We start from the raw sequence: 24,917 nt of genomic DNA on the forward strand, positions 1-24,917 counted from the left end.
ACGTTATGTTAGTTTTTTTGTACATCATAGTGGTTCAGTGTTTGTATGTAGTGCAGAGTCATCCCTACAATATGTTTAGTAAATGCCTCTCACACAATTATACAAGTTTTTTTCTTGTGATAAGGACTTCTAAGATGCACTCTTAGCAACCTTCAGATACGTAATATGGTATTATTAAGTGGGTTCCCACGTTATAGCCCTGGGACTTCTGTGTTCTGCAACTGGACGTTTGTGCCTTTGACCCCCTTCAGCCATTTCAACTCCCAACCCCCACCCCACCTCTAGAAACCATTAATCTGTTTTCTGTATCTACAAGTTATGGTTTTTTGTTTATGTTTTAGATTCTGTAAGTGAGATCATATGGTATATGTCTTTTTCTGACTTACTGTAACACCCTCAAGTTCCATCCATTTTGTTACAATGGCAAGGTTTCATTCTTTTTGATGGCTGGGTAATATTCCGTTGTGTACCTTCTGTTCGTTCATCAGTCAGTGTACGCTTGGGCTGCTTCAGTGTCTTGGCTTTACTTGTAAATCATGCTGCAGCGAACACAGGGTGCAGACAGCTTTTCAGAGCAGTGTTTGTCCAGTGATGCAGGATCTGTACAAGCCTGGAGCCCTCCCAAGGGATGGGTGCCTGTGTGTCTGTGAGGGTCTTCACCGCGCTGTGCAACGTGCAGTATGTGTTAGGGAAGGTGGTGTCCCAGACTCGGGAGAGGGCTCCCTCTCCTTTGTGGAGAACTAACTCTCGGGAGGCCAGAAGCCGGTCTAGATTATCAGAGTTGAGGTGCTGGTTGTGCTGGTTCATAGGGTTTGTGTGATAGTAAAGGCATTTTAAAGCTTTCTTACAATGTGTGCAATAAACGTACTTCTTTATGTATTAAAAAAAAAGTGTTTTTCCTTTGGATAAATACCCAGTAGTGGAATTACTGGATCATATGGTATTTTTAGTCTAATATTTTGAGGAGCCTCCACACTGTTCTCCAGAGTGGCTGCACCAGCTTGCACTCCCACCAGCAGTGCACAAGGCTCCCCTTCTCCACATCCTTGCCAACATGTTGTTTTCTATGTTGTTGATTTTAGCCATCCTGACAAGTGTGAGGGGATACCTCAAGGTGGTTTTGATCTGCACTTCCCTGATGCCAAGTAGTATTGAACATCTTTTCATGTGCCTGTTGGCCATCTTGATGTCTCCTTTGGAGAAACATCTATGCAGTTCTTCTGCCTGTTGTAAAATTTTTTTTTTTTTAATTTGCTATTGAGTGGTACTGAGTTCTGTGTGCACTTTGGATATCAGTTGCTTATCCTATGTAGGATTTGCAGATATTTTCATTGGTTCAGTAGGTTGTGCCTTTTCACTTTGTTGACGACTTCAATTTCCTTTTCTGTGCAGAAGTTTTTTAGTTTCTGGCCTGACTTGTTTATTTTTGCTTTTGGAGTCAGATCGAAAAATCAGCACCAAGACTGATTTTACCACTGATTTCTTTCTTTTGATGGCTGGGTAATGTTCCGTCATGTACATTCCGTCCGTTCATCAGTCAGCGGACGCTTGGGCTGCTTCCGTGTCTTGGTTTTACTTGTAAATCATGCTGCAGCAAGCACAGGGTGCAGACAGCTTTTCAGAGCACTGTTTGTCAAGGAGCTTACCACCTCCTCATTCTCAAAGCTACCCAGAGAGGTGTAGGGAAGGTTTTACCTCTTACAAAGGAGAGAATGTAAGCTCAGGAACAACTTTCCCCCAAGATAATGGGGTAGTCAGGAGTGTGGCTGGGATTTTAGCCTTTTCTGTTTGGCTCCGAAGGCTGCCTTTTCCAGTACCACAGAGTGCCACCCGCCATGGAGCAGTCTGAGCAAGGAAGCAGAGACTGGGAAGTCTATGTGCTTTCCCTAGAAAGGTGTGGTTGAAATTTGGGGGAGGGAGAGGTGGAGAGGAGGGGCGGGTAGGGACCAAATTATGCATGTGACACTTCACACCAAGAACCGCAAGCAGCCTTTATCTGTTGGGTGGAGAAGCCAAGCAGGTGAGCCCGGGGCATATCTATTCCCCGACCCTGGATGCTGTGGTTGCTGCTGTGTCCCACCAGCCCCAGCACCTGGTGCATGAGTAGCCAGTGGGCACTTGACCCTTGGGTGGTGTCCTGCCTTCTTTTTCTTCTTTTTTTAAAATTAAATAATCTGTATGCCCAAAGTGGGGCTTGAGCTCACAGCCCTAAATGAGCTCTACCAGCTGCACCAGCTGGGTGCCCATGTCCCATTTTTGTTTTTGAAAGATACTTTTTTGAAAACCTTCGTGCCTTATTACATGTTAGAGCTGAGAGAGTTTTGACCTCTGTGGTGGGGTGTGAGGGTGTGGGGCAGGGTCACGTGTGAAGAGCCCAAGGGGAACCAGTTCCTGGGAGTGGGCTGGAGAGCGATTGGTGGGGGATCTGGTGGGTGTGGGGACTGGCCAGGGAGGCAGAGGTGGGCCTCAGAGTCCGGCCATGTGTCCATCGATCAGAGAGACTCGGGAGGTGAGAAAGTCATGGGCCCCTTCACCAGGGTTGCACCACTGCCTCTGTAAGGCCTGACCTCACAGCTGATGCTGGAGCCTGTTCACGTTGGAAGAATGTTTTTGCCCAAACCTCTTCCCGTCTCCCGGCTAAGCTCCTCTGGGTTAGCTATGACTCCCAGTGCACACAGTACTTGCAGCCGATGTCCTCCTGGACCCGTGGGTGCTTTCACTGGGCGCCCGGAGCTCTGGACAGGCTGGGACTTGGAAGTCGGGGTCTGCAGCAGAGCTGAGCAGGGCCTTGGTCTCCCAGAGGCAGAGTGCTGCATGGGGGAGAGGCCAGGGTGGCCTCAGGCTGCAGGGTGGGCATGGTGGGCTGTGGTTGCAGCCCGGAACCCTGTCACAAAAGGAACATGTGGACAGGTATTGTCAAAGGGTCCTTCCTGCTTTTGATTCTATAATTTTTTGTGTTTATTTCTTTCTTTTAAAAATTAATGTAGGAGGGAAACCTGGCTGGCTTAGTAGGTGGTACAGGTGATGCTTGATCTCACTGTCGTGAGTTCAAGCCCCATGTTTGGCATGGAAGTTACTTAAAGATAAAATCTTAACAATAACAACAAAAAATAGTGTAAAAATAGTACATGCTTATTGTGGGAAAACATGAAGCATGTGAGGATAGGAAGCAGGTCTTGTCTCCCTTTTGCCCCCCATTTCTCTGAGTTTGGTGTCTCTGCTTTTACAAACCCTCATGGTGTGTGTGCACGCATCCTCCCTCCCTTCCCCCGTCTCTCTCTCACTGCAGATAGGGTCGTACTGTCTTCTAACTGGCCCTTTTTGACTAGAATATCCTAGACCTCTTTTCATGTTATGTCCCAAATCTTTATTGTCTTATTGACTATTCATTATATCATTTGAATGTACTGTAATTTTCCTGACTGAATCCTTTCTGTGACATGGTTTTGCTCCCATAAGCAGTGCACGTCCTTATGTAGAACAGCGGACATCCCTGCAGTCCTGCATGGTTAGATCAGCAAGTCCGAAGTAGAGTTTCTGTGTCCTAAGGAATGGCTTTCTCATACCCTGAGAGTTGCCTAGGATGCATCCTGCTGGCTTATGCCTGCTGGGGAGTGGGTGTGAAGCCCCCGTGCTCCCAGCTTTGCCGGCCAGGCCTTCCGCGGGTGTCAGGAGACAGGTGGGCTTGGTCCCCGTCAGGGGGACCTTCGCTGGCTGTGGTGTAGAGACTGTTCATGTAATCAGCTTCAACAGCTTCTTGCAGGAGCCAAAGTGAACGAATTAACCAAGCATCGCCAAACCGCCCTCCATCTCGCCGCCCAGCAGGACCTGCCCACCATCTGCTCTGTCCTCCTGGAGAATGCAGTGGACTTTGCTGCTCTGGATGAGAATGGAAATAATGGTAGTTGCCAGTCATTCCCCTGTGCCCCATGCTCAGTGCCCCGAGCGGTCCCCCTGGTCTGGAGGTGGAGGTGCCCCCGTGCCCCGTGTGCTACCCTCCAGGGAGGCTGTTTTATAGCAGCAGAGTTGGGACAGCGAGGCTCTGGGCTGCGAGGCTCATCCCTGGGCAGCTTCCCATTGGCATGGTAACCCTGGGCCCCTAACGTGGTTTCCCACAAAACCATTTAGTCTTGCCTCTGGGCTGTGGTGGAAGCAGATAGCACAGTCTTAGGAGGCTGCAGGAGTGACTCTGGCATGGGGTGGTGGAGCCTGGAGGGGCTGTGAGTGGGCATGGGTACTCTGGTGTGTCCCCTGTAGAGGGGGTTTTCTGCATGGCACCCGGGCGCTCACGGTAAAAGGTTTGCTCTCCAGCTCTTCATCTTGCTGTCATGCATGGTCGGCTCAGCAACATCAGGGTCCTCCTGACTGAGTGCACCGTGGACGCTGAGGCCTTCAACCTGCGGTGAGTGTGTGGGCTCCTGGGAGGAGGCCTGGGCTCCCCACCCTGCCTGCCCCTCCCAGCTGGCAGTCACTGTCCTGCTGGAGCCTCAGTGCACTGTAGAACTGGCCCTTGGGGCACTTGACCAACATTGGTACCTTGGAAGTTTCTTTTCGAAAAATATTTTGTAGAAAAACTTTCATGACCTCCTGTGTGTCCTTAAATTTATCCGGTGTCACAGAGTTCAGAAAATGACATCTTTTGTGTACGATGACCATGGCTCATCTGTACCCAACTTTCCCATCTTGCTTTATCAGAGGCCAGTCGCCGCTGCACATCCTTGGACAGTATGGCAAAGAGAACGCGGCCACCATCTTCGAGCTGTTCCTGGAGTGCATGCCTGAGTACCCTCTGGACAAACCGGATGCAGAAGGAAACACAGGTATGTTGGGAGGCTCCTGCTTCGTGGAAGAATGGGAGCCCAGGCACACGTGCCATTCCCGAAGGACCCTCTGCCTGGTGTGTTTGGGCTGGGCTCCTGGAGCATCTGTCACTGATGCCCGCTGGGGTAGGCAGTGTCTGACATGGGCACATGCACGTCTGCAGTGTCTGCAGCCCCAGAGCATCCTCGTGTCCAGACAGCCTGCCCGCCTGCTGTCATTGTCCCCATCTGCCCCTTGTGCCACGGTGTGCTCACCCTCCCTGGGCCCCCCCATGCTGCTCTCGCTGCTGCAGTCCCTGCTCATTTGTGTAGCTGTCACCACGTTTTTGACGTAGTCTTGTATTTATATTCTCGTGGAAAACCCGCTACCCCACGTATGTTAAGTAGCACAGGGAGAGTGTCCCCATTTTCCAAATAGGGAAACAGCTGGAACCCAGATCCTCCTTGCCGAGCCTCACTTCTGCCATGTTCCCATTCACCCTCCATCCCACCACACTGACATCGTTGGCCTTCAGCAGAAGTGTCACCAAGGGGTGTCCCAAACCTTAGCATGGGACCAAATATTTTCTCATCAGCTCTTGGCCTCTGTCCTATGAGGCCGGCGGTGATGGGCCTGAGGCTGAGGGACCCACACACCCCGCAGCCGGTGCCACTGTCCAGGACCCGGGAAATGGGCAGGCAGGCACTTCATGTCTGGGCTCCCAGTGACATAGGCCTGGTTCCCAGGACTGGCTCGGTCCTGTTCTGGGTGGTGATGTGGGTCATTGTAGCCTCTCTGGGCTTCTCCCGTTGGATTGTACCGTGTAGAGAATTAGGTGAAAATGTCAATGAAGGGTGTGGGGCAGGTGCGTGACGGGGCTGGGTGGGGCCATGGCAGCAGTGGGCAGCTGAGACCACATGTCCCTTGGTGGGGCTTTGCTTACTTGTCCGGAGCTGCATGCCTGGCGGGCTCCAGGGCAGCTCTGTGACCAGACAAGGCTGCATCCCCTAGAGGCCTCCCCAGGGTGTCTGTGGGGACTGCGCTCTGTGCCCTGCCACTAGGCTGGGCCAGACTAGAAGGAGCCCGGCCTGTGGGTCTGTTTTCCAGTGCTGCTATTGGCCTACATGAAAGGGAACGCCAACTTGTGCCGCGCCGTCGTCCGCGCTGGGGCTCGCCTCGGGGTCAACAATAACCAAGGAGTCAACATTTTCAACTACCAGGTGGCCACCAAGCAGCTTCTGTTTAGATTGTTAGGTGAGTGGCCCTTTCCTGCCCCTGCAGGGTGGACGCAGACCCTGTTCTGGTGACCTCTGAACCCAAATGCCGTGTGGATCTCCGTGAGGGTCCCAGCAGTCCTGCGCTCCCCGACCCCATCCTGTGGGCAGGACTCCCTTGCATGGCCCCGGCAGCTTCTCTACATACCCCTTGTCCCCTCGCTGACACGGGCCACCGCCTCCTCCAGCCCCCACTCACCCCTGCCCTGCCTCTTTGCGGTGAGGGGCAGAGGCTTGAGCTCACCGACTGCCAGGAACCCTGGGAGCTGCCACCCTGCTGAAGGTGCCAGGCGCTGACTCCTCATGCTGTGCCTTCCCTGTGAGCTCTGGTCGCAGCTTCCACAGCTCACACCAGGCCTTGCCCCCTCACTCTGCCTCTCCTGCCACCTCCTCTGGTGCCCGCGCCACCACCACCCAGCCAGCTTTGCCCACTCCGTACAGCCACCAGGGCTCACAGATCTGCCCCTCCTTCGCTGGCTTGCCCACTGTGCCCCCCCCCCCCCCCCCCCCCCGCCCATGCCACGCTGTCTCACCACCTGGGGCCTGGCCCCTTCTGCCCCAGGCCACCTGCAAGTGCTGCCCCAGGGCACTCCCCCGACCATCCAGAGCGCCTTACTCCTTCACCCCTGGGTCACTGAGAAGCCATCCCTCCATTGGCTCCATGGCTCTGACAGGGGTGGGTCCTTGCAGATATGCTGTCCAAGGAGCCTCCGTGGTGCGACGGGTCTACCTGCTACGAGTGCGCCGCCAAGTTTGGAGTCACAACTCGCAAACATCACTGGTAAGCCTGCGAGGTTGTGGCCACGGGGCAACAGCTCTTCTGCCCATGTCCCCGCTTCTGCCTTACACCCTGACGCCAGGAAGCCAGGCCCTGAGCAGGGATGGGGGCGCTGGGGGGGTGCACCTGGAGAAGGGCAGGAGTAGGGTGGGGGAGTGGGCGGGAGAACCTGTTCTCTGGCTGCGGCTGAGCCGCCCTTGACCTTAAAGAGGCTCGTCCGCCAGCATGTATGGTCCCCATGGGCTAGGGCCGTGTTTGCATGGACTCCCTAGGGTGTGTGGTGCTGGTGGGGGGTGGGCACCACCAGCCACGCTTCTCTGGCCCCTTCCTCACGCCCCCTGCTTATTTCCACAGCCGCCACTGTGGACGCCTCCTGTGCCATAAATGCTCAACCAAGGAGATTCCTATCATAAAGTTTGATCTCAACAAGCCTGTGCGCGTCTGCAACATTTGCTTTGATGTCCTGACTCTGGGGGGTGTCTCCTAGGGAGACCCCAGGCCATACCCGCTCACCTCCCTGGCAGCTGCTCTGCTCACCAGCCTGACCACCCAGAGCAGGGCCTGGCCTTCTGGTCTTCCTGCAGAACAGACTGCACAATGAAGGACCCAGCTGTCATCGACCCCATTTCGAGGATTCTGTTGGGTTGTCCATGTGTCCGTGATCGAGGTCACTGGATGACGCCGAGGACCAGGCCGAGTGGCCCCAGTGGCACCTGTCACAGGAATTGTACCCCATTCTGTTTGGAACATACGAAGACACTCGGAAAACCATTCCCTCCCAGTAGCTTAGTGTCCATGTGGAGCACCCCTGCACCTCCTGCATGGACAGTGGGCTGGCAGGGCCCCCACAGGGTAAGAGCTGCCGTCACTCTAGGGTAAGTGGCTCTGGACTTGCGTGCACAGTGTTTTCATAAACAATACAGGATCCTCTTACCCGAAGTCTTTTTTTTAAACCTAAGCTGATATTTTTAGTGAGTTATCCCTTTAAAAACGGTGAAATCTTTCTAAACAGGGTTCAAAGATGAGAGCTGAAAAATCGTGGCCTTAACAACCGAAAGCTTTACCAGTACTCACGCTCTTGGGTGTTGGGAGCGTGGTCTCGTTCTCTCGTCTGGTCGTGTCCTGTCCGCTGAGGCCTTGGTCACGAGGTGTGCTGGCCGGGATGCACTTTGATCGCGCTGCACTTTTTATGTAGCCGCGTTGTGGGTGATTACAATTTACAAATCCATGTTCAGAAATAGCCTTGCACATCCACGCATTAGGGACTAACGATCAGCGCTGATCCGACCTTAGTGCACACAGAGTCTGTGGGAAACCGTCCTGCAGGCGTCCCTGTGACCAAGAGGGTGACCTGGGCCCCACAGCGGGGATGGCGTCGCCCGGCCTCAGGCTGGCAGGTGCAGGTCCCCCCAGTCGTGCGCAGCCTGCCTGGAACACGCAGGCTCATGGCGGAATGTGGCTGCAGAGCTTCCTGGGCCTTCGTCACTGCTACTGCGTATGCTCACCCTGTGGCACCAAACCTCTTCCGAAGGTTTGGCCAGTTTTTTACAAGTGTACATTACAGAGAAACTCGTACCACTGCTTTAAGGAAAGAACTCTGAGACGAGCATTTGCGTTGACGTGTGTTCTCAGAGCCTAACAAAGTCAACCATGCAAACCTTTAACAACCACTACATTCATTGTTTTGCATTAATCGGTGTGGGTATCTGTCAAGGGACTCAATATTTTTGTGCAACAGCCTGTTTTTAGGTTTTTTTTTTTCTGGGTAGCGGTGTGTCCCCTCTGTTGCCGTAGATTTATAATCCTGCTGCTTAAATGTGTGTAAGATGAGCTGATAAACCAGAGTGCTACTTTTTAATATTTCTGTGATCTATGAGATATATATGCTTTCTATGTTAATATGAACTTGTGCACAGTGTTTAAAAGAAAAATTAGAACTGTTCCCGTCCCCTAAATCTGTGATATGTTTCTATAGAATTTTTATAGAGAAATGACCAGTCTTGGCGGTTGCCCAGGCAAGGCCTCTGGTGCCGAGCAGGGCCACAGGGAGGTAGTCGGGCTCTTCTTCAGTTGGAAAGGACAGTCATTATGTTCCAGATGAGGTTCAAGGCAGCCAGTACTTTTGTACTTGCTCTTGTCACGTTTGTGGTGGAGAGCAGAGGATGGCGGGTCAGTCGGGGACGAGGCTGATTGTGCTGTCCACCTTGCCGTTACCGTTGTTAAGTAACAGTCATGCCTCCCTGCCCTTCACGTCTATGGTCCTGCTTCTGATAGTCGAGTCCAGCTTCTGTTTCCTCAGAGTCCAGGCGGCTGTGGAGCCGAGTAGCCGCGGGGCGGGGAGCGCCTTATGTGAGTTCTGTGCCAGCGTCAGGTGTGTCTGCATACGTGCATGCAGCAGGTTCTGTGGCCATCGCCGTGGCCCCCATCACTGCCCTGCTGGGACCTGACACTAGAGAACTGCCGCTGTTCTTGAGACAGGTGAATCGTAGCTTGAGTCCAAGGAGCAGAATCTCAGTTTGATTCAAAGTTGCCAGTTGTGAGTCCAGTGGGAAGAATGCCGCTGACGCCAAGTCTGTGCTCACTGCCTCCTGCTCATCGCCAGGCTGACTGCACAGCGCGCTCCTGTGGCCTCTTCCACGCACCCGTGCATGTCAGGTGGCTGACCACCCCTGCTTCGATCCTCTAATGCGGGAATTCCCACCCAACTTAAGTGCCTACACTAGGACTTTTTAGTTCTGATTTTTAGTGCTGTCTCGTTGAGCAATGTGTCAGACGGAGCGTTGCACGGGGCGTTTGCTGCCTGTGCGCCGCCCATCCAGCCGCCACGTGGTCCAGGCCAGACTGGACCGCATAGCTTGCTTGCCACCCACTCTCCAGAGTGGGGTCCCCGTGCCACTTACCGTCTACCTCAGCCCCAGGTCACTGTGGCCGCCCCCGCGTGGAGCCCTCTGCCCCCCGCCTATCCCACTGACCTTATCCTGAGCTGACCTTGTCTGCGGGCTGAAGTGCAGGGAGGCCTGGAGGACCATGCAGTGCTTAGACCTCCGGGCACCCTGACCCCTGGACAGGAGCGCGCACAGCCGAGTGTGATGCGGTCACGACAGCTGCTGAAGGAGCTCCTGACACGAGCGTCTGTCTGGAACTGGGATGGCTGCCTCAGGACAAGCCCCGGCCCTAACCTGAGGCACCCCAGCGGTGGAGAGGAGGCGCAGGAAGCCACAGGCTCAGTGTAGTTTAATGCGGGAACTCAGGAGGAGCCAGTGAGTAGCGCTTGATGGGATACAAACAACACTGAAGCCCAGGGAGCCGGCAGAGATGCCTTAAGGACTCTTCGGAGGAACCATCCCCGCCTGCGCAGTTCCCTTTGTGGCTAAGTGACATGCTCACCTGTCACACATGACAGCATTGCTTTTCTGTAGTGACGAGTCTCCAGGTGGCCCCTGGACATCAAAACACATCCTGTTTTGGCTGAGGTGTGCCGCTGGCTGTCCCCGTGACAGCTTTGTGAGTGGGGGAGGGCGGTGGTGAGGCAGGACTTGGAGGCCACAACTAGGACTACCCCTGGGCCCGCAGGATGGGCAGCGGCCTCGTGGGTGGGCCCAGGACATGGGGAGTCCATGTCTGGAATGTATTTCTCCATTTTCTGTAACAACTCCTTATGATACAATGAGGTAACATTGTGCACTTAAAGTGGAAACTTTAATAAGACCTTTGTAGTTACTTTTTAACGCAGAAGCACCAAGACACATTAAAAACAGATTTTTAACTCCTGACATGTGAGTCCCTTTCTGTAATCGCCCGCCCTCCGTTTGAATTCCCGAAGGCTTCACCTGCCAGTATATGCTGTGCCTGTAACGCCCGCTCACTGTGACCTCCTCTCAGGAAAGACGGGGTGTGTGCAATACATAGCGAGGCCCCTCCAATGAGGGCTGACGGGAGCCAGGTCTGCGGTCATGGGGGGGGCATCCTTGAGGGGACTCTGGATTTCTGGATGCAGCCGCACCCCGTGCGTGGGGTCCTTCACAACAGCTGTCCAAGAGCCAAACAAGCAGGGGTGTGGCTGCGGTCCGGGGGGCTCCCTCTGGCTGCAGGCTCTCCACACTGGGGTGGGGGTGGGCTGCAGCTTGTTCGGGTGCCCCTTTTGGATGCTGTTGAGGCGGCCACGCCCAACACTGGTTCTATCTCAGCAAATCCTATGTCCGTCCTGGGGGGCCTCCCCGGCTCTGTCAGCTCCTCTTGCCAAGGTATGAGGCAGGTGTTGACGAGGAAGTGCGTGCCCAGGGGACGCTTGGCCGGGAGACAGCAGGGTGTCCTTCCTGTTTTCAGTCTGGGCAGAGCCTGACGTCTGCACCTGGCCCCACACCGTCCCCTCTGTGACCTGTGGGTCGGCCTCGCCTGTACTGCCCTCCTTCCACCGTTCCCCATGTGACCACAGAGGGATACCTGGGGCTCCTATCTACCCCTGGCATGGCGTGTAGAGCCGGGGAGGGGCGCAGGGGAGCCGGATGGGGAGGAGCCTGGTACCCAAGGCTCAGCCCTGCCGCCGAGGCCTGGGCTCCTCACCTGCCAGCTAAGAGCCAAGTCCACGCACTTGCCCCCGGTTGGGGAGCCCTTGGCCCCTGCTCAGGGAGAGGTGCCCGGGATTTCTGGGTTGGTGCAGGCAGGGACAGCCTGGAGGAGGCCCTGGGGGCAGGCATGGGGGCAGCAGGGAGGGGGCTGGACGGCTCCAGCAGCTGGGGGGCAAAAGCATTCACACTGGTGCATGGACACGAGACGTCACAGATCCCGTGACCTGGTCATCCTGGGTGACCGTGCACAGCAGCGTGCAGGGCTTGGTGGCGGTGGTGGGGGGGTTGGGACAAGCGAGACATCTCTAAAGTGGCTGTGGGAATGGGTGGGGAAAACTGGGGGCCTGAGGTGGGGTGGGTGAGGAGCCCTGGCCGTGGGGACCTCGCAGGGAGACGTGCAACGTGCAGTCCAGGTGCCCAGGAGGTGCTCCAGGGGACAGGTGTGGGGGCACAGGGAACTAGGCTGAGGGGGGAGAGAGCGAGAAAGTGTGTTTGTGTGTAGTGCTCCGGGAGTTTTCATCGGGGGGGGGGGCCCTCTGGACACACCCCCGCAGAGGTGTTGCAGCACCAGAACCACCGCTTCATCAGACACAGACACTCCCGCACTTCATTCTGCGTGTTTGCAAACGAAACAGCCTCGCTTCCAACTGCTGCTTTGTTCAGAGGCATCTACACTGGCTGCCTCCGTAAGCAGAAGCTTCCATGTTTTACCATCTGCGCTCATGGTACGGGCCTGGGTCCGGCTCAGGCAGGACTCAGTTGTCAGGAAGGTGCTGGATGTCAGGGTTGCAAGCGTTCAGAACCTGGAGGGGGGACCCGGACGCGGTTAACTTAGGTCGACGTGTCTGCCTCAGTCTGAGCTGAAAGGGGATGGGTTTGCTGGTGCCTCCAGGGCCTCCACCGGCCTGGGAGGTATGGGGGGGCGGGCTGGCCCACCACCTGCCTGTGGGAAAGACGTGGTTGGAGCCCAAGCCTGATACCCGGGAGTCAGTCCCATGGGTCTACAGGGTCAGACATGAGCGGGTCCGGGTACAGGGGCACCAACAGGACTAGGGGCTCAGGCTGGGCTCTCTGGGAGGGATCACCCCCAGGACACCGGCTCACAGCGGGAAGGAGCATGCGACGGCCAGGGGTGGGCAGCCTGCATACTCCCCCAGGCCAGGGTTGTCCAGGTCCCCACGATTTGCGTGTGCAGTGAGGCCCGGCGCCTGGTCACTCGGAGGTCCAGTTGTTCTTACGCACACACAGTGCGGCTCCTTGGCACCTGGCCTGTACAGCTTCCTGGGAACACCGACCCAATCTCTGCTCACGCCTCCGCTGGGGACAGAGGAGAGGGCTTCTTACCAACGGGAACTGAGTCGGGGGAAGGCCGCGGGGAGGCCGCCTGGCTTCCCCAGGCTCCGGTCTGCAGCATTGCTTCCCTGATCCTTCCAGCCCCCCCGCGAGGGTGGAGCCCGCCACCCACTCCCTGGGCTCCCCGTGAGCTCCACAGGAGTGCTGCCCAGCTGGGTCTTCATCTTAGGGTTGGAGGCCCTAAGGTGCGGGCGCTCAAGCGAGGCAGTGGTCACCCGTGAGGCCCCGGCACAGAGCACAGCTGCAGGCGGTCCTGCCCCTCGTCAGGGCCCGTCCTCGCTGTCCCTGAGCTCCAGAGGCGGAGGATGGGTCTCCCTCCTAACACTGCCAGAGCAACCTCTGTCCCCAGGCAGAGGGGCCTCCCAGCGAGGGGGCAGGGTGTCCACGTCCTTCCTCCCACCGAGGGGCGGGGCATCCGCGTCAGTCCTCCCACCCAGGGGAAGGACTGTCCTGTCCCTCCTCCCACCGAGGGGCAGAGTGCCTGTAGACCGGTGCCCATGGGTGTCCCCTGCCTGTCGGAGCAGCTCTGCCCCCCAGATACCAGCACAGCTGCAGGGGTGGGAACCTTTGCCCCCCTTCCGTCCACACCCAGGCCCTCTCTGATCTCAGGCCCCATTGGGGTCGGGGAAGCTGTGAAGCCAGAGTGGGCAGCATCATGGGCCGGGTCCTGGCTCCTGGGGCCCCTCCTTCTGAAGACCTGGTCACCCTGGAGAAGCCCCGTCTCTTCCTGCCCCATGCCCAGAATTGAGGTGGAGGAGACATGGACACAGAGGTGGACGGCTTTGAGCCCTGGCTCTCTCCTCGCACGAGATCCACCTCAAAGAGAGCGACGGGGACACAGAGGAAGGTGGATCACCCCTGTTTCGCGCTCAGGAAGGAGTCTTCCTGTTCTCGGGGGAGCTGGGTCTGGGTGGGTGTGGGGGCCCAGCATCCCCCAAGCACCCTAGGATCATCCCTGGGCGTCCACCCAACTGGGTTCACCTCTCTTGGTTTCTATGGGAAAGGCTCCTGGGACCAGCCGGTTCTTCCCAGGAGCCTCAAGCGTGTGGACCTCTGAGCCGGCGTCGCAGGGTGTCCTGCCACATCTCATCCCCAGGCCAGGCCTCCCGGGAGTTCAAGCAGACACCACCCACCAGATCCGGCCCGGGACTTGAACCCGGGGCTACCAGAGCACGCAGCTGCCCCAACTGTGACCCGGGACGAGGGGAGCCTGTTTACCTCTCCGTGGAGCACCAGAGCCGGCTGCCCCTGCCCGAGCTCCACTCCGCGTTGCACGGGGGGAACTTTTGCTTCTCCTGCAGCGCCCGCTGGCCTGCCTCTGCGCCCCGGGCCATCACGGCTTCCACCCGGGTCAGGGTTGGGGTCGGGAGGCCGTCCTCTCCATAGAACCTTCCTATCACCCTGCCTGTGGTGACAGGAGAGCCGTCAGGGTCCCGGGGCAGGGGACTTACAGACCTCTGTGGTGAGGTCCAGGTTCCCAGGGTGCCGCCCCCGGGTACACCTGAAGACTCCTGAGGCAGCCGCCCAGCTCTGGCTGTGGAGGCCTCCAGTGTGGAGCCCACGGGCCTTCCCAAAGAGCAGAGCTGCCCCATGCGCCCGAGGCACCAGGAATGTTCCATGAACGTACCAAGAACTGGCGTATCTGGTAACGTTTCTGTGGTTCAATTCTTCCCCAAGTTAAATGATTTTGTCTTGTATAACTACAAGGAAGTAACTTATGGAGCATTTACTCAAGGTCAGGCACTACAGGTGCACTTGACCCACATCCTGCAAGTCCTCAGGGCGCCCAAGGGGAGAGACGGGGAGGGGAATAGTTGGGGGCCTCTGGGACCAGAGCTCGCTCCTCCCACCGCTGTCTTCTTGCTCCATCCTTCCGTGCAGGGACTGACGACAAACTTTTAATTCTTCTAGCACTGCCAGCAAGCGGTCCCGGAGTGGCATGTCCTCCAGGGGCTGGGCGACAGGAGCCAGCAGCCATGCAACCATGAGCCTGAGCCCTGCCTGGACACCAGGGACAGTTGAGTCCCGTGTGTTCAGGACTTGGGCCCTCCAGACTTTCCAATTCTGTTTGTGTCACTTTTGTGATGGGGATTAGGAGCCACCACTTCCGTTACACACAACATATGCTTCCCTGTGTGTGTGTATCACCCAACAGCAAATGTCGCCAGTCCCGTCTCTGAAGACACCACGGTTCTGCCCATCTTTTCTATTTTCTGCCACTCCAGCCCTAACCCAACTCGGGCCTGCGGCTGCGGCCTCCCAACAACCTAGCCTCCCTACTATTCTTTCTGCACAAAGCAGCTGAGCGACTTTTGGAAGACACAAGCCACCGGGTATCACCTCCGCGCCTGCTCTAACCTCCCGCAGCCTCTGAAAGCTTATGGATAAAAGACTTCCTGTCAAGGCCTCCAAGACTCACCATCTGACCGCTTTGCTTCTTCGCATCCTTCCGCAGCATTCCTTCCTTCCTATCTGCCACCCGTGTCCCACGCTGATACCATCCCCTCAGCCCAACTGGCTTACCTATTGTCCTCTCCAGGCCACCCCAGCACTTGCCCTGTGGTGACACCCACCCCCATCTATGTGCACACATGCCCCACAGCATGTGGTCAGTTTATTGCTGATGGTCTTTCTGCCCCACCGGTGAGGCCCTGGCACCCAGAACAGCTGAGGACAGAGCATCTGTTTTACATGCTCATTAGACTAAATGAAGGGATCAGGCTGCTAGTCCCAGGCCTGCGGCCTCTGAGCCAGTCTTGCAGAACACTTCCTCCTACGTGTCTCCGTGTGCGTTGTGACAAGCCTGTCGTGTGGGCTCTGCACATGAGACCCAGAGAGAGGGCAGGAGTAGGAGACAACAGAGAACGCAGGTCCCCACCAGCACAAAGAGAAGGCCTCTCATTCACTGGAGCCTTGGCCATTGGCTGCTGAGATGGCTTCCCGTCTTCACTTCTGTGTGTACCTGTAATAAGCCTTCCTCCCCAGTGTGGCCCTTCTGGTGCCCAACAAGCCCAGAAAGTGACACAGCCCAGCCCCTGGAGAATGAGCTTGCAGAGGGCAGGAATTGCACCTGATGCATCCCCGCTCGTGTCCCCCATCACCACCAGAGCTGTGACTTACCCGTCGTGGGAATTCAAGTACATGCGACTATAAAATCTGTCTGCAGTGTTGCTGACTATAGGCCTCTGCAACCCTGATGTGCACACACCAACACTGTCCAACCAAGGCTGGCTCACGCGTCCCCGCAGACACCTCAGTGTGTTCCCCAGTGGTCAGGAGGATGTGTGTGCTCTGGCACCCCCTGCCCACTCTCAGGGCTCCATTCTTATTCTTTCATGTAAGGATTTCTTTTCCTTATTAATCTGGTAATATTTCAACCAACACCCTGCAGAGACCCCTTGGCCGCTCCAGTCGCAGACACGATTGTGTTGTCAGGAATGACCCCGGACAGACCAGATGAAAACCAAGGAGGGGTTGCACAGGCTGGAAGTACAGGAGCCAAGGTGTGCATTGGGCGCTGGACACAGAGAGAGCTTCAGATGTTATGAAAAAAGCCCTGGTCAATTGGATGTGAGGGGAGCAAAGGGGTTCATACGCATGCCAAGGTTCCCAGAGAAGGCAACCCAAGTGGTCAAGATGGAGCCGACAGTCGGGGGCATTAGGGGCAGAGAGAGAACGCTTCCAAGTGAGACCTGTTCCGGGGGTGAGAGGCACCAGTGTTCCCCAGGAAGCCAGCCATGTCCAGGAGACAGCACAGGCCCCAACCACCCCGATTCTGTGTTTACAGAGCACTTCAGCGTTTAGAGTCTAACATTTCCTTAGGACACCATTAGCGTCTTTCTGTGTAAAAGGTGATTCCCTCCTGTGTCACCAGGAAGTACCAAGTGCCGTGCCCTGCACAACCCACTTTTCCACATGTCTGATTCACGGACTTCCCCCTGGGAGATGGCTCCCTCAGGATGGATGCCAACTACTGTTTGTCTCCTTAAAGGGCCCCCCCCCACACACCTCAGCCTCAAGCCCACCTGATTGGGTGTGGAAGCCCAACACCTGGGCAATCTTCTCCCAAGATGAAGAGTGAGGGAGACAAGGCCCAGCCCGAGCGTGACGGAAACACTCCATGGGTACTTTACAGATTTTTAACACTGAGTCCAATCCCCAAAGAACTCTAACCCTTTAAAAAACCTGCAAGACAACCGAATGGAATCTATGGAAGAGACCTGTGGAATACCTACCAACCAATTCATAATTCTTCTCATAGAATGAAAGCCAATTCTGAAGTGTCAGCACCTCCGAAAATGACAAATCAGACACATCGTCCACCAGGCCTGCTTCAGAGTAGTCCCCAGTCACAAATGCCCGGGACGCATCTCGGCCTGCAGGAGACAGAGGTCCAAGGAGATTAACTTGTGCCCCTCCGGCGCTGCACTGACTCAAGAACCTGTGGTCTGACAAACATCTGGAAACCCCTTCCCCCATCTCCTGACACATGCTCCTGGACCTGGGACACAGGGTGTGGCATTCTGTGCCCTGTAGCTCCCCGACACCATGTTCCTGGCCTTCCCCCCTCCGTTGCCAGTTTATTTTCCACCAGCCCTCAGGCACTATTCGTGCCCACCCCCTCTGCTCTATCTGCACCCTCAACCCAAACTCCAGACCCGTATATCCAGTTGTCGACTCAACATCACTTAGATGTTTTACAAATATCACAAGGTCAAAAGGTCCACAGGACACAAATCAGCACCCCTGCCCTAGGACACCTGCATCTAACCTAGTACTTCCTAGCTCACCAAGTAGCAACCAGCTGCTCAACCAAGTCCTCCCATTTCCTCCTCCGTCTTCCCATCTGTCTGCCTTTCTCCATCTGCCACAAAGCAGGCCCAGGCTGCCATTGTCTCTCATCCTAACCACTACAGTAAACCCCCAGCAGCTCTACCTAAATTCTTTCCATAAAACATAGACTGGTATTTTAAACATTAATTGATGTCATTCTCTTGCTTAAAAATCTTCAGTGCCTTCCCTTTGTGCTAGAATACTGTCCAGATTTCCTTAACATGCTTCTCAGGGCCCTACAGAGTGGCCACCAACTTCACCTTGTCCCTCTGCTCCTTCGCTCTCCTCCCCAACGAGCTTAGGACCTCTGGTAACACAAGTATGCCTTTAACACTCGTCACAAAAATAGTTCACTAATTGTTGACATAAGACCTACTTCACGTCTATCTTTTTTACTAGTTTGCAAGTTTTATCAGGGCAGAGAACACACCAAACCCAGTATTGGTTCCCCAGTATCTGGTCGTGCCTAATCTTTTAGTGATGACCAGTATTGGCTGAATGAACCCCATGGATTTACGGTCAATTTTCAGTGAGTCATGTTTCAATAATTCAAAGGGGGAAAGAATAGTCTTTTCAACAAATGGTGCTTGGACAAGTGGATAGCAACACGCAAAGCAATGAAAATGGACCCCTACCTCACATATAAAATTAACTCAAAAAAGATCAATGACATGAGTGTATGAACTCAAACTGTATAAGTCTTAAAAGAAAACATAGGTGTAAACGTTCATGCCCTTGGATTAGGTGATGGTTTCTTAGGACACCCAAAGCACAAGGTAAAATGAAAAAATAAACTGGACTTGATCAAATTTTAAAAATTTTGTGCATTAAAGCACACTATTAAGAAAATGAAGACAACCTATGGCATGGGGGGAAAATTTGCGAATCATGGATCTGATGAGAGTCTAGTATCCAGAGTATACAAAGAACTCTCACAACTCAATAATAAAAAGACAACTCAATTAAAAAAAGGGACAAAGGATTTGAGCAGGCATTTCTTCACAGAAGATATACAAATGATCAACGAGCACAGGAGAAGATGCTCAACATCAGTAGTTATTAGGGATATGCAAAAAATCAAACCTGCTAAAATGACTATGATGAAAAAGACCAGTTTGGCAAGAATCTGGAGAAACTGGAACTCTTCGTTGATGGTGGAGTACAGCCACTTTATTTGTTTAAAGACTGTATTTATTTATTCATGAGAGACAGACAGAGGCAGAGACACAGGCAGAGGGAGAGGCAGGCTCCCTGCGGGGAGCCCATTGTGGGACTTGATCCTGGGACCTGGGGGTCACACTGTGAGCCAAAGGCAGACACTCAACCACGAGCCACCCAGGCATCCCCAGGGGTGCACCCACTTTAGAAAATAATCTGGCAGCTTCTCAAAAAGCAAAACACAAGAGTAACTACATGACTCAGCAATCTCATGCTCAGACATTCACCCTAGGGAACAGAAAACATATGTCCAAACAAAAACATGCATGTGTGTGTTCATAGTGTTTTCGGAACAGGCAAAATACGGAAACACAGACATCCGACAAATAATGATTAAATACACAAAATCTAGTATACACACTCAACGGAATACTACTACTCCACAAAGAGGAACATGGTACTGATACGTGAAGATAGAGTCTGGATGAACTTTGAAAACACTGTGCTAAGTAAAAGAAACCAGGCACAAAAGGCCAGCCACATGCATGATTCCGCTTCCAGGAAAAGTCCAAATAGGCAAATCCTCAGGCGAAAGTGAACAGTGGCTGCCACCGGCTGGAGATGGAGGGACTGGGGAGTGACAGGACTCCTAACAGATGTGGGGTTTCTTTTGGGGGTGATAAAAATGCCTGGAGTTAGCCAGTGGTGATGCTTGCGGGCTTTCTGAATGTTAAAAACTACTGAACTGTATGCTTTAAAAAGGTCAGGATTTTATACCACGTGATTATACCTTAATTGACAATACTACTGATATTGAATGAGTGCTCGTCTCTGCTTCCCCTGCTAGGCTGTGTGCGTGGGGGTGCGCAGCCCCTGGCTCAAGGCCGCTGCAGAGCAGTGGTCAGTGACTGGACGCTCAATCAACAGCAGGCACAGAGGAACTCAGCTGAAGCCAGAGCCCAACAACAACGACCCAGAGACTTTATGTCAGAGGCTTTATGTCGAAGCGTGTGTATCCTGCCGCGGCAGCCACAGCAGGGAGCGGCGGGCTGGGCACCCAGGCTGCCCTCGCCTGGCAGGTGAAGGAACCCTGACTGCGGTCCCAGCTCGGCTTCTGCATCGCCAAGTGCTCCGGGCAGGTTCCTTCCCTTGCTGGGCTGACTGAGGAGCTCGGCAACTACCGCCCCCACTCCCCCCGTCAATCCTCCCGCTTCTGCAGCCCTCCCTAAAGACAAGGAGGGGAGGGGACTCGTGTTGAGGTACCAGGGGCAGCTTCCCAATGCTACGGCCGTGGCAAATAGAAAACGCCTCTTTCCTCTCGCCGTCGGCTTGTTCCTCTTTCCCCTGGGGCTGGTGAGCCCATCTCTGAGGGGGAGGGTCCTGGCCCGAAGCCGGTCGGCCCATCCCCCCAGCTGTAGGGCGGCCGCCGCGGACCAGGGACCCCGCCACACGCGCTCCGCCGGGGGGCGTGGAAAGGACACACCTGGCGGGTGACCGGGCCTGCTTCTCGGGCCCACGTCGCGGGGGACGGCCGTCGTCCTGAGGGCGGGGGACGGCCGCCCACCAGCCGGGGCCTGCGGGAGAAGGGCCGAGGGACGCACGGACGAGCGGGGGCGTGAGTGAGTGAAAGAGCGCGCGCGCGGACGGACGGACAGACGGACGCCTCGCCAGTACCTGCGAAGCCGCTATAGTGGGCCCCGGGCTCGTAGTGCCTCCGGCCGGGGGACACATCGTACACGCGGCCAAGCAACGCCAAGTAGAGACCCGGGGCCCCGGGGCCGCCGCGGTAGCGGGCCAGCTCCTCGGGCACGAACAGGCGAAGCCCAGCGCGGTCGCTCCACCAGCCCAGCCACCGTGCCGCCGCCGCCGCCGCCGCCGCCGCCAGGCCCAGCAGGAGTCCGCGGCCGCCGAGCCGCCGCATTCAGCCCACAGGCGGCCGCCCCGCCACCCACGGCCAAGAAGGCGGTGGCGCACGCGTGACGTCACCGGCGCGACGCCCTCTCGCCCCCGCCCCCGTCACCACGGGGACAGCGGAGGACTGAAGGGAAAAAGGCTTGCGAGAGACCCCTCCCTGGCTTCGCCGTTTTTCAGCGTAGCTGGCGAACGTGGAGCGATACTGCCAGTGTCAGCGGCGAAGGCTCCGCCGCGCCGGCGCCCGCCCCCCACAAAGATGGCGGCAAAGGAGGCTGCGGGATGACGTAGACGGCGGGACCTTCTGGGAAATCGAGGCTTCCATCCTCTCCGGAAGCCGTCCTCCGCTTGCTGTCTCACAGCTTTCGCTTGGGTCCGCTTGACGGCGTCTTTGCGACGGCAGTTCTCGCTTGACGGCGAGGAAGCCGGAAGCCGCCGCCGCCGTCGTACCCTCCCCGTCCCGCCCGCCGGGCGCCGCCGGAGGTTGACAGGTCGAGGCGGGGAGGCGGCGGCGGCACAGCCGGACGCCCGACACGGAGACCCCATGGGGAACGCTCCGAGTCACAGCAGTGAAGACGAAGCGGGTGCCGCCGGGGGAGAGGGCTGGGGCCCGCACCAGGACTGGGCTGCGGACGCGAGCGCCATCCCCGGCTCGGGCCCCGCGGCCCCAGCGCTGCCCCCCGCCGCCGCGCTGCTGGAGCCGGCCCGACTGCGAGAGGCGGCGGCGGCGCTGCGGCCCGCGCCGCCTTGCGAGTCTCTGGTGTCCCGGCACCACGGCGCGCTGTTGCGCTGGCTGGAGGAGCGGCTGGGCCGCGGCGAAGAGGCCGTCACCCTGGAGCAGTTCCGCGAGCTGCTGGAGGCTCGCGGCGCCGGCTGCTCGGGCGAGCAGTTCGAGGAGGTCAGGCCGGGCTGGCGGGGGCGGGGCGAGGGCTGCAGACCGGCTCGCAGGTCCGGGAGGCGGAGGGCAGCGCAGAGCGCTCCTGGGACCGTATGGAAAGCCCGGCCTCGGCCGCCCTTGGTTGGAGGACCTTGGCAGGCTCTGCTGTGTTCGCATCCTGCTGGAGTACCGGCGTCTGTGCTGCTGCCTGACGCCAGGTCGGCGGCGGCCCGCAGGCCTAGGGATGGGGGGGTGGGGGTGGGGTGGTGGCAGCGAAAGCCATCCTGTTTCACCGACTGGAGGGATTTTATGGATGCCCTTCTGGATCCAGTGTGGGCGCCTGACAGATGTGGCGGGAGATGGCACGTCCCGGAAGAGCTTCCATTCTAGCAGCCATTCTCATCACACAAACATTATCTTTTCCAAATACACATTTGTTTTCAGTTAGTTGAAGGCCCATGTTTTAGACTCGTGGAAATCTGCGTGTAACCTGGGACTGATAGGCATATGTCAGGTTTCCTGCCAGTACTTGCACTTATACAGCTTTTGGCATAGTCCCCAACATCATATTATTGAATCATGAACAGCAAGTTGATACCTCAACAACATATATTTTTTTCTTTTTCTCAGAAGGGTTGTTAGGAATTGTACGTTTCACTTTACAGTTAAATAGAGGCCTGATCCAGGGTTCCCGATGGCTCGTTGGCAACCTAAGACCTAGTACTCAGATCTTTTTGATTTATTTGTCTTAATGTCCCACTGCCTGCTTCTTGGGACCCTATTTCTTTAACTCCACAGAGTTATAATAAAAAAGATACTTCGTTTTTGAAAATGAGTAAGCCATGTAGAATCCTCACTGTCAGTGAAGGATGAGTATATAAAGCAGTAAACTGACAGATGCTTGTAATGCCATTAAAAAGTGATGTCCACTTCACAACCAGAGAAGGCTTTTAAAATTTCTTAAGAATGTTTCCCTGTATGTGGTCAGAATTCAGATAATATGGTTTGTATGTTTCTTACATTTTCCTTAAAAAAATACCTGTAAGACATCCCAGTTCTTGAAAATGTGGTTGTACGACACAGTGAAGGGTCTCCATATATATTTTTTCTTAATTCCAAGAGTCCACATAATACTTTAGTCTTTAGGTCTAGGTGTATTAAGAGAAAATGAAGTGGTTCCAGAAAGAGCTATGTCGATCCGTTGAAGGAGTTGGGACATTTCAAAATTGTCCAGAAGGGAATGGAGAGAAACAGTATTTAACTTGAGAGTGTCTGACAGGAAAAGAGCTACAGGCAGAGTTGATGGAGTCCTATAATGTAAGGCCAAGAAGTCCTTAAGGTGTGGCCCAGAAATCACTCAAGGGCTGTGATATTGTTCATTGAGCAAATATTTGTTGGACATATACTGAGTGCCAGGCACTTGGATGACAGTAAACAAAGTAGATACTTGCTCTTAAAGAGTGTGTAGCACTGAAGGAGACTCAAGTGAACTCAGCGGTTATAGATGTATTACCTTAAGGAAAGTGTAAGGAAAAATATGCCAATATCTAACCTCACCTAGGAAGTCAAGTAACATTTCAGCTCAAAGAGGGATAACACATAAGGAGCAGAAGAGTTAGCAGTGTTTCAGGGAGAAGGAATCACATGCACAAGTCGGAGTTCAGAGAGTGGAGAATCTGTAAAAACAGTGTGTTGTGTTAGGGTTAGGCAAAACTGCTTCAAGGGACAGAGAGGCCAGTGCATCAGTGGTTTAAATAGTAAACAAGCTTCTTAGGGAAAAGTCCAGGTGGGTGATCTAGGTTGACATGGCAGTTTCAGTCATTGGGGACCTGGCTCCATCCATCTTGTGCTGTCATCCTCCACAGACACCTTCTACCTAGTGACCCAGATGATTTCTTCAGCTTTCACTTTGTGCATTACAACAGTAGGAAAGGGCAAAGGGAAGGAAAGGGCCAGGCTCACCTCCCATTGGCTCAAGCCCAGGGACATGGTGACACTTAGCTGCAAGGGGGGCTAGGAAAGATTTTTATTCCACGGCCATGTATTTAGCTGAAAAATCAGGATATGATTACTGAGAAAGAGGAGAATAGATACCGGGTTACAGTTAGTGTGAAACACATGGCTAGGTCCCCGAATGCAGAAGGAGGAGAGCAAGCTAGAGAAGTCGGCAGGAATCAGGTCATGAGGAGTCCTTTGCAGCCTCTGTTATGTAGGAGTCTGAAAACTGGAGTTTTAAGCAAGGTACAAATGCTCTGGCTACCTTATGGGGAACTGGTGGTAGGAGGCTACAGTGGATCCAAGCAGATCGGTTAGGAAGCAATTATGACAGTTCAGGTAAGACACTAGGTGGCTTGTGCTGCGGTGGTCGCAGCCAAAATGGCATGAATAGTTGTGAGAGCTATTTAGGATGTAGAATAAGCAGTCCTTGAGACTAACATGTGAGTAGAGGATTAGAAGCAGAAAGGGATGAAGGATGACTCCAGCATTACTGTCTTAAGCAATTGGAAAGATGACAGGGCTGTTTATTGAGAACAGAAACCCTTTCAGGAAGTGATGATCTGGAGAGGGAAGATGAATTTGGTTTGGCCATGCTGAGCCTAAGGTGTCCATGGGGCAGCTAAGTGAAGGGATCTCTCAGACTGTCGGGTGTATGGGCCTGTAGAATCCTAGGAGAGAAGACTGCTTGAGATAACAGTGGTCTGTTTGTTCATTGGGGTTTCCTGAGAAATATCCACATTGTTTCTTCCTACTACGATGTGTGTGTGTGTGCGTGCATGTGCACACATGCTCTGTGAGAACTTAAATCCCTTGCAGGGTGTTTGTAGACTGTTGAGCATAGTCATTCAGGTCATTCAGCCACTGTAACTGAGGAAATATGTGGGGAGAAAAACCTGAGTGGTTGTACCTTCCTGGTATCACAAGATCACAGTGGTCACACATGTGGCAAAAATAAATATTTAGGAACTGTAAGAGCAGCAGTAAGAACTGGTGACTTGTAAAATGTTTCAAGTTTGTGTTTTATTTTTGCAAAAATCCCAGGGCCATCTAGAGCTGTGCCATAGGGTGTGAAGTATCCATGCACCAAACTCATGGATACACACATGGAAGTCTTCTTTCACATCTGTATAACTATCTCCCCTCACTCTCTAGGGTGTGTTCAAATACTGAGTGTCTAGTGATTTAGGCCGATGGGTGACGCCAGCCACCACACCGAGGATGACACTGAAGACCCTGTAAGGTTTAGGGACTCAACTTCAGTAAGATGGGGAAGTGAGTTCTGGTGTTAACACTGCAGTGTGTCTTCTGACTCCCAAGTTCTGGACCCTTCCTGGTTTAAGGACCTGGTTGGTTCTTTGGGATTATTT

At 54.8% G+C, this 24,917-nt stretch overlaps 3 protein-coding genes across 14 annotated transcripts in view; 2 read left to right on the top strand and 1 right to left on the bottom strand.

Moving 5' to 3' along the window:
- ANKFY1 (ankyrin repeat and FYVE domain containing 1) overlaps window positions 1–10,625 on the top strand; it is an 81,874-nt gene extending 71,249 nt beyond the window's left edge. For 8 of the 9 annotated variants that reach the window (XM_072821705.1, XM_072821706.1, XM_072821707.1 and 5 more), the window contains 6 exons: window positions 3,745–3,901; window positions 4,312–4,402; window positions 4,696–4,820; window positions 5,908–6,054; window positions 6,765–6,855; window positions 7,207–10,625. In XM_072821705.1, coding sequence (XP_072677806.1) covers window positions 3,745–3,901; window positions 4,312–4,402; window positions 4,696–4,820; window positions 5,908–6,054; window positions 6,765–6,855; window positions 7,207–7,339 — 744 coding nt within the window. In that variant the 3' untranslated portion in view covers window positions 7,340–10,625. The remainder of the gene's footprint in view (window positions 1–3,744; window positions 3,902–4,311; window positions 4,403–4,695; window positions 4,821–5,907; window positions 6,055–6,764; window positions 6,856–7,206) is intronic. The other variant, XM_072821703.1, reaches the window with a different exon arrangement.
- Window positions 10,530–21,060, bottom strand: CYB5D2 (cytochrome b5 domain containing 2). Its single transcript, XM_072821712.1, has 4 exons — window positions 20,439–21,060; window positions 17,009–17,149; window positions 13,992–14,178; window positions 10,530–12,737 (listed from the first exon to the last, which is right to left on the bottom strand). The coding sequence occupies exons 1-4, from the start codon at window positions 20,683–20,685 to the stop codon at window positions 12,521–12,523; spliced, it is 792 nt and encodes a 263-aa protein (XP_072677813.1). The 5' UTR covers window positions 20,686–21,060; the 3' UTR covers window positions 10,530–12,520.
- A 27-nt stretch (window positions 21,061–21,087) lies between these two features.
- The window catches only part of ZZEF1 (zinc finger ZZ-type and EF-hand domain containing 1), a 101,258-nt gene continuing 97,428 nt past the window's right edge, over window positions 21,088–24,917 (top strand). For 2 of the 4 annotated variants that reach the window (XM_072821698.1, XM_072821699.1), the window contains exon 1: window positions 21,088–21,573. In XM_072821698.1, coding sequence (XP_072677799.1) covers window positions 21,220–21,573 — 354 coding nt within the window. In that variant the 5' untranslated portion in view covers window positions 21,088–21,219. The remainder of the gene's footprint in view (window positions 21,574–24,917) is intronic. The other 2 variants (XM_072821700.1, XM_072821701.1) reach the window with 1 other exon arrangement.

The sequence above is a fragment of the Canis lupus genome, chromosome 3 (genome assembly GCF_048164855.1).
Source record: "Canis lupus baileyi chromosome 3, mCanLup2.hap1, whole genome shotgun sequence".
Taxonomy (NCBI): Eukaryota; Metazoa; Chordata; class Mammalia; order Carnivora; family Canidae; genus Canis; species Canis lupus.